We start from the raw sequence: 8,494 nt of genomic DNA on the forward strand, positions 1-8,494 counted from the left end.
TACTGGTCATGTAACCGCTGCTACATTGCTTAGCTTGAACTGGAATCAAAGTTCAGCTTGTCACATGAATACAATATTTTCATGTACCAGAGTCTCAAAAAAGGGATGAAAATGCCATCTATCTAGCTCCGCACATGCACGCTTCAAGCGGTGCCACACGGTGGGGCCTCAACCACTAGTCACATACCACAGCTATCGCGATTGCCGAGTGATGGCCAATGGAAGAGAAAAAAACGCAAGAAAACAAATTTAGCCCGCGAGAGGACAAGCCGAAGAAACGAAGAATCCCTGCGCTGCACACCTCTCGCTCCCAATATCCCCACCGGTCTCCCTCCGATAACATCTACACAAGCTCGTGGATACCACTACTATTCGCCTCCCTCCCTCTCTATCCCCCTCCTCCGCGCTCCAAGCGTGATCACTCACCTTGCCAGTAGGTTCCATCCCAACCTGCCTCTCGTTGAAGAGGGAGATCCATCATCCATGGCGAGCAGCGTTGGAGAAGGAGGGGACGCAGGGGAAGGGGAGTGGCTCAAGGTCGCCGAGCTGAAGGCCATGGCGGAGGCCCAGGACCCGCATGTTAAGGTACGCATCACGTAATCGCTAGTTCGTCGATCAATCCTTCTTCTTTTCTTTGATGCTCTGCTTGACCAGAGGATATCTCTGCTATCTTATCTTACTTTACTGGAGATGATGCACAATAGGTGCACGGACAATAGTGTGCAACTGTTCTTGTTCCTCGTGACCGGTCACTTTCATGTTCCCTCGGTCTAGTGTACTGCTACAATGCTTACTACAGAAGTGCTGTTAAATAATTAGTTGCAACTTGCCCCCCCCCCCTCTACCAGATAAATAGTGGTAACATGTACTGCTAAATATAGTGGTATCTACTCGCTCCGTTTTTAAATATAAGTTTTTAAAAATATTTTATTAGGAGACTAGATACGAAACAAAATAAATGAATATACATTCTAAACATATGTTTATATATATATTCGTATATAGTCCTTTAATAAAATCTTTAAAAAAAAACTTATATTTACGAACGAAGGGAATAGTAGCATAATTGCCTGTTGGGATCGCTGATATCATGGCATGGATAAACTAAACTAAGCTAGCTGATGGGCTTGAAGTTAACAAACTGATCAATATCGTTGACTGATCATATATACTACCGGTAAAAAATGGATATGAACAGGGTGTGTACCACTTCACAACTGCCAGGCCACGTGAAGCATGGCGCTTGTAATTTTCTATCACAACGGAATATGCTCGACCACGAAAAAAAGGGTAATCGAGCCTTTATCGATCAGACCAAGTGACCACGATGGATCTAGCTAAACTAAACCAGGATAAATTAGCTGGGGATGAGTGGCTGAGTTACATGCAGTTTAAACTTTGAGAGAAATCCATATTACAATATGAACTCTTTCATATGTTTAAGACCGGAACAAATGCCCATGTCCTCATCCTCATCATCCGCTTATTGATTCCTAAGCCAACTTATTGAATTGAGTACTACCCCATAAACAAATATAAAAGCGCTTAAATTACTACTTTAGTGATCTAATTACTTTTATATTTCTTTACGAAGGGTGTATATAACAGGTAACTCCATGACATATATAAATCGGTGGTTATTTTTTTCTGATGGGGCGAGATGGTACTATCTCTACCTAATAATAATAATAATAATAATAATAATAATATAAAAGTAAATATTGCTTCTGGTCGTCTGTCGTTAAATTTGTCTGTAAATTTCGTTGGAATTACCCGCCTATGCTACCGATAAGTGGAAAAACTGATTCGTTTTCCCTATCTTTTCAAATCGGTCGTTCGTTTGATTCAATAGGCGTCGGTCCCTCAAGGGTGTGTTTGGTTGCTGTCATCGGCTGGAATGTCACGGGTCGGACCCGTTCCTAGTCCTCGTAATAATAATAATAATAATATAAAAGTAAATATTGCTTCTGGTCGTCTGTCGTTAAATTTGTCTGTAAATTTCGTTGGAATTACCCGCCTATGCTACCGATAAGTGGAAAAACTGATTCGTTTTCCCTATCTTTTCAAATCGGTCGTTCGTTTGATTCAATAGGCGTCGGTCCCTCAAGGGTGTGTTTGGTTGCTGTCATCGGCTGGAATGTCACGGGTCGGACCCGTTCCTAGTCCTCGTTCCTGCGTTTGGTTTACCAACTGGAACAGAACCCACTCATTCCACTTTAGGGAATATTCCACTCGGATCCGGAACGTGCTAGTACCACGAAATTGACGGAATCACACGGAACGGCTCGTCTCGCGCACCTCGTCTCCTCCTTCCCCAGCTGCGCCGCTCGAGCTGCCCGTCTTCCTCGCCGCCGTCTCCCACGGACAAGGCGCCGCTGCGGCGCCACTCGCTGCGCCTGCTCGCGCTGCTCGTCGCTGCCCACCCGCGCGACGCCGTGGCGCCGCTCGTGCCCAGGCTCGTCGCCGCCGCGCTGCGCGGGTGCGCGACCCGGACTCGCCGCCGCGCGCGCCATCGCCGGGCCGCCGCGCCCTCGGCCCCCTCCCTCTCTGCTGCCGCGCCGCGCCGCCGGCCCCCTCCCTCCCTCTCTGTTGCGTCGCCGCGCCGCCGGCCCCCTCCCTCTCTGCTGCCGCGCCACGCCGCCGGCCCTCTCCCTTCCTCTCTGCTGCGTCGCCGCCGGCCCTCTCCCTTCCATTTTTCATTCCATGCCTCCCAACCAAACACTCGAACGGAACCATCCCGTTCCACTTTTTTGGTCGTACCAAACACAGGAACGGAACCGACCCGTTCCTCTGGAATGGAACCATTCCATTCCATGACAGTTGGTTCTCCAACCAAATACACCCCAAATGATCACATGTGCGGTTGGTCCAACTGGTTGGGCCTTTTTTTCATCCACTTTTCTGTATTTTGTGCCGGCGGGTGGCTGCCTGATGGGCCGGCCCAGTGTGGCCTCCAGCACTGCTTTTGTCTACTTTTCTATCTCTGATTTTTTTATGGACTATCTCTACTTTGTTTTTATCTTTTGACTTTGTTTAGATATAGTCTGAATATTTTTTAAAATACTCTTAATATATTAATTAAAAAATCCTCTATATGCAAACTATGAAACATAAATAATCATGCATTAAAGAAATGCCAAACTTGAATAAAAAAATCTATTATATAAGAGAGTACAGTATATATGATAAAATAATATAACTTTCGTTTATTTTTTGAAAAATGTGGATCATGCAATTATTTTATTTTAATGTGCATATAAAATGTTTTTGATCTATAATAAAAATGTATACCAAAATATACAATGTGTATGGAACAAAGTAGACATAACAAATATAAGTTTTCTAAAATGTTAATTATGTATTTGGAGAATGTCAAACGTGTATATAAAAAATGTTTCTGATATATACAAAAAATGTAAAATGTGTATAAAAAATTAGATATCAAAACTATATATGTTTTAAAAAATGTTAACCATGAAATTGGAAAATATTAAACGTGTATATAGAAAAAATTTCTGATGTATAAAAAATGTACAATGTTGCTGATGCAAGCTTTTCGTAGACCAATGGCTTAACTTTGATTTTCATATTGTTTTAAATTGTTTTTGTAATGATTTTTTTAAAATTACCAAAGATGCCCGTGCATTGCAACATAAGACATTTGGTATGCATGTTCTTACAAATTGATTGTTCTCGAAGAAGCTGTCTAATTTGTTTGCAAACAAACTAAAACTTCATTTGGACTACAAATGCAAACAAATATATCAGCAAGACAAAAATAATACGCTTATGCATATGCTATCATTAGTAAAATAAAACATACTTTGTTACTTTCATCATAATGCAAATATGTGCATCAGTGAGGAAATGTGTAAAGAGATACCTGCGACGTCGTAGATATTTTTATTATCTAATAAACTGGAAAAACCTTAAGTGCACTTAAAAAATTATCACATTTTTTTGTTTTTGCGCAACACTGGTTATCATGTTGTTTCTCATGTGGCATTGTCCAAGATTTCAACAGACTTACTTATATCTCAAGAGCGTGTATGTGAAGTAAAAAAAAATTCTTCCATTGCAACGCACAGGCATGTTTGCTAATTTAATGACAATAGAAAGAGCCAACTTGTTGATTTGGTGATTTTTTTAGACCGAACGCAACGCAACGTGCATTATGTAATTGCAGTCGCCCTACTCGGAGCGTGAGTTTCAACAAATATATTTTTATGCATTTATTCGTTATTTTTGGCCCAATTGAAGAAAAAGGAAGATGCATAGGAGGCCTATTGGCCCACGTAGGGGACTCGCTATGGCCCAACCAAAGGAAAAAAGAAAGACGTGAAACAAATCCCTTGACTACACTGTTTGGTGGCCTAGGCCAAAAATTTATTCATGCGTGGACGGGTCAAGAATTTGGTACCACCTGAGAAGCTATACAGTGAACGGACCAAAAATTTAAAGAAACACATCTCCCTTTATTAGTAAAAAAAAAAGTAGGCATATATTTAAGTGGAACGCTACGCGTTCGCCGATGAATAATCTGAAAAGATCCACCACCTCAACAACCATTACATCTGGTACATTCAACGGCCTAGCCACGTCCTCGTTGTAACAAAGTCAGTGTTGCAGAAGCATTTGCAACAAAGCTCATGTTGCAGAAATATTCAAGAGAGATTATGTTGTAGATTTTTTTTCTGTCTTCATTTTTTTGCAACATAGATGATGTTGGGAAAGGACTTTTGCAACATGAATGATGTTGCAGAAATTAGAGGTAGCCCATCGTACAAAAAAAAGAGCTTGGAAGGAGACCCATATCCTGTAACATACGATTTGTTGCGAAGGGCAAACTCCAACAAGGGCTTAGTTGCGAAACTAAACAAGATAATCTTAGGTGAGTCCACGCATGACATGTGTCGCACGAACGAGGCGGCAGACGCTCGCCTGCGATCCCCGGATGAACCCAAGTACTTCCCTATATTCAACCCTAAACTATCAAAGTTGGCTAACAATAACCCGTCCCCTCTGCTCAGTCTGGTTTTAGTTGAGTAGGCCTGGTTTTGATCTGTTGACTGGCCACTCCTTTAGATTAAATTTTGACAAAAAATGAAATTGTCTAGTTTTCTGATAGTGTAAAAATAAAAAAAAATACAGTGATGATTCTAGGAAACTTCCACAATTTGTTTGCCAAACATATTAAAAAAATACACTTGAATTACATTTTTAGCCCCTTATTGATCAAATTTTGACCCAAAAATAAATTTGTGCATAAAAAAATGAAACTATTCTGTAAAATCAACACTAATTAATTTATCATTCTAGGAAGTTTCGTTTCCAAAAATATTTTAAAATACACTTAAATTGCATTTTCAGCCCCTTTTTGATCAAATTTTGACCCAAAAAATAAATGTGTGCAGATAAAATGAAACTATTCTGTAAAATTAACACTAATTCATTGATCATTCTAGGAAGTTTCACAGATTTTCCCAAACAAATTTTATAATACACTTAAATTGTTTTTTCAGTCCCTTTTTTGTGAAATTTTGACCAAAAAATGGAAGTGTAAAAAAGAGCTGGAAAACTTCTGAAAAATCATCATATATTTTTTCGAATTACACACGAGAAGGGCAGGAAACTAGACATTCATTAATCAAATTTTCAGGGTTCCTACATTTAATAAAGAAGAAAGTTGTTCAGCAGAAAACCAGTCCAAAACCAGATACAAAAGGAACAAAGTCCCTCACGAGTCGCCAAAGCAAAGGAATTCAAGACACACGCACCACCATACACACTGACAAACCAATGAACCAGAAGGCATCGCGGCGCCACACCGCTAATACCATCGACCATGCAGGGGAGAGAAACCACACCGCTATGAGCACAGCAGGGATGGGTCGCCCAAACATCGTAGGTGATGAGGTGTGCCTCAAGAAACCCGTGACATCCAAAACAATCGACCATTGAAGGACAGAAGGTACCTGGGACCACCACCAACGCTCCAATGTGCCCTGCATGCTCCACCAACACGGCCTTTTGAGGCTGATGCCCTGACATCCATTGATATAACGATCATTCTGAAAAAGTTTCAAACATTTTTCTGTACATATTTAAAAATACAGTTAAATTACATTTTAGCCCCTTTTTGGTAAATTTTTGACTAAACAAAAACAATGAAAGTCTCCTGGCAAAGTTGAAAAACTTTTACAAAGTCAACATTAATATAGTGATCATTCCGGGAAAGTTTCAAACACTTTTGCTGAACATAACTAAGAATTCCCGCAAAATTTGACCAAAAAAGAGACTGGAGATGTAATATAAGTGTGTTACTATATCTGTTAGGCGAAAATGTGAGAACTTTGAATGGTCACTGTATTGGTGTTGATTTCACAAAAAAAATGCTGGACTATTTCATTTTTAGCAAAATTTTGTTTAAAGAAATGGGCTGAAATGTAATTTAAGTGGGGTTGCTTACGTGGATGTTGACTTGAATGATGGCCGTTCAATGGGGTTAGAACCAGGCCTACTCCGCCGTTTTTTATAGTTCAGAGTTGAATCTTAGACGGTTTAAAAGTTCAGTGTTAAATCTTAGACAGACGGAGTAAAACAGTTCAAGACTAAGGTAGGCCTGACAGCTGCTTTAGAATGGCAAACCCGTGGAAGCAAGTAATGTTGGTGCTGCACTGCAGGAGGTGGACAACATGACGCTGCGGAGGTTCCTGCGCGCGCGCGACCACGACGTGTGCAAGGCCTCGGCCATGCTGCTCAAGTACGTGGCGTGGAGGCGGGAGGCCGTGCCGGGCGGCGTGGGCGGCGTGATGCCGGCCGATCTGGTGCGGACGGAGCTGTCGCAGGACAAGGCCCGCATGGGCGGCGTCGACCGCGCCGGCCGCCCCGTCCTGCTCGTCTTCCCCGCCAAGCACTTCTCCGCCGACCGCGACATGGCCGAGCACAAGCGTGCGTGCATGCATGCACATGCTATAGATTCTACTCCCTCCGTTCCTAAATATAAGTCTTTTAAGAGGTTTCATTAAAGGACTACATACGGATATATATAGACATATATATTTTATAATATAGATTTACTCATTTTGCTTCGTATATAGTCCACTAGTGAAACCTCTAAAAGACTTATATTTAAAAACGGAGGGAGTAGATGATCATCCCGAACTACTGTCTGCTAGTGCAATGAAACTTTGATCATCATGCATTCTCGTCTTTTTTTTTTTGCAGGGCTTGTTGTGTACCTGCTGGACAGGATCAGTGCGAGGATCCCGCGGGGGCAGGACAAGTTCATGTGCATCGTGGACCTCAAGGGGTGGGGTTACGCAAACTCGGACGTGCGCGCGTACATCGCGGCCATCGAGATCATGCAGGGCTACTACCCGGAGCGGCTGGGCAAGGCGCTCATGGTCCACGTGCCCTACATCTTCATGAAGGCCTGGAAGATGGTGTACCCTTTCATCGACACCAACACCAGGGACAAGGTGCGTTCATCTCTCTCTTGCTAGCAAAAAATAATAAGGACATGAAATGTTTTTCTCCTTGCTTAAATGTTTTTTTTTTGAGAGAGAGAGGGGCTCTCCTTGCTTAACCGTTGGCTCGCGTGTGCAGTTCGTGTTCGTGGATGACAAGAACCTGGAGGAGACGCTGCGGCGGGAGATGGACGAGAGCCAGGTGCCGGAGATGTACGGCGGGAAGCTGCCCATTGCCCCCCTCACCGACGACTAGCTAGCTACGGCGATCGATGGATCGATCGACGTGCTTAGTACCGAGACAAACATCGGTCTCTTGTAGATGTAAATGTGATTGGGGGGAGAGATGCGCTGCTAGCTCTCGCACCGTCACTCCTTGCTTTATACTGTAGGATAATTTCTGATCAAAACCATTTTTTAGAACACGAAGACTCTTTACGAACCCAACTCCGTATTAACAAATCATCGCGGCCAGGATTTGGACAATTGAACAACCACCAAGTTACAAAGCAACATACGAGACGGCTAAAAGATCCGAATTGCTGTGCAAACAGCCAACAAGCTTCGTCCGGACAGCAAGCAAAAATATACTCCCTCTGTCCGGAAATACTTGTCCGAAGAATCGATGTATCTAGATGTATTTTAGTTCTAGATACATTCATTTCTATCCATTTTTGCGACAAGTAATTCCGAACGAAGGGAGTATATTTTTGCTAAGACACGGGTCCAGCTTGAAGTTGATAAAGCCCTCCTCCCCAAAGAGGTCACCTCACAAAGGCAAAAGATGGATCACGAAACAAAGAAACAACCAACACATGAAGAAACGCCGTCGCCTACTTCATCGGCTCGAGATGACGAGCTTCTTCCATCTCATAAGAGGGCTCCTGCCCGCTCACCCTCGCACAAAGGGCGTCGATCCATCGAAAAATGGAGACGATCACCCAATAACTATAGTGTATACTGACACCATGGCCATCGGTAAAACCAACTTGAGCACGACCACCATTCTATATGCCAAGCTCGTC

General features: G+C 42.7%; 1 protein-coding gene across 1 annotated transcript; it reads left to right on the plus strand.

Annotated features, from left to right (window-relative positions):
• The first annotated feature begins 210 nt into the window (after nt 1–210).
• Nucleotides 211–7,916, plus strand: LOC123445307 (phosphatidylinositol transfer protein PDR16-like). The gene is made up of 4 exons (XM_045122268.1): nt 211–585; nt 6,684–6,951; nt 7,228–7,481; nt 7,609–7,916. The coding sequence occupies exons 1-4, from the start codon at nt 484–486 to the stop codon at nt 7,723–7,725; spliced, it is 741 nt and encodes a 246-aa protein (XP_044978203.1). The 5' UTR covers nt 211–483; the 3' UTR covers nt 7,726–7,916.
• The last annotated feature ends 578 nt before the right edge of the window (nt 7,917–8,494 follow it).

Source organism: Hordeum vulgare, chromosome 3H (genome assembly GCF_904849725.1).
Source record: "Hordeum vulgare subsp. vulgare chromosome 3H, MorexV3_pseudomolecules_assembly, whole genome shotgun sequence".
NCBI lineage: Eukaryota > Viridiplantae > Streptophyta > Magnoliopsida > Poales > Poaceae > Hordeum > Hordeum vulgare.

Coding starts and splice junctions, on each gene's coding strand:
- LOC123445307 (XM_045122268.1), top strand. CDS start 484: ATGGCGAGCAGCGTTGGAGAAGGAGGGGACGCAGGGGAAGGGGAGTGG. Junction 6,952..7,227: donor CGACATGGCCGAGCACAAGC/GTGCGTGCATGC, acceptor TTTTTTTTGCAG/GGCTTGTTGTGTACCTGCTG. Junction 7,482..7,608: donor ACACCAACACCAGGGACAAG/GTGCGTTCATCT, acceptor TCGCGTGTGCAG/TTCGTGTTCGTGGATGACAA.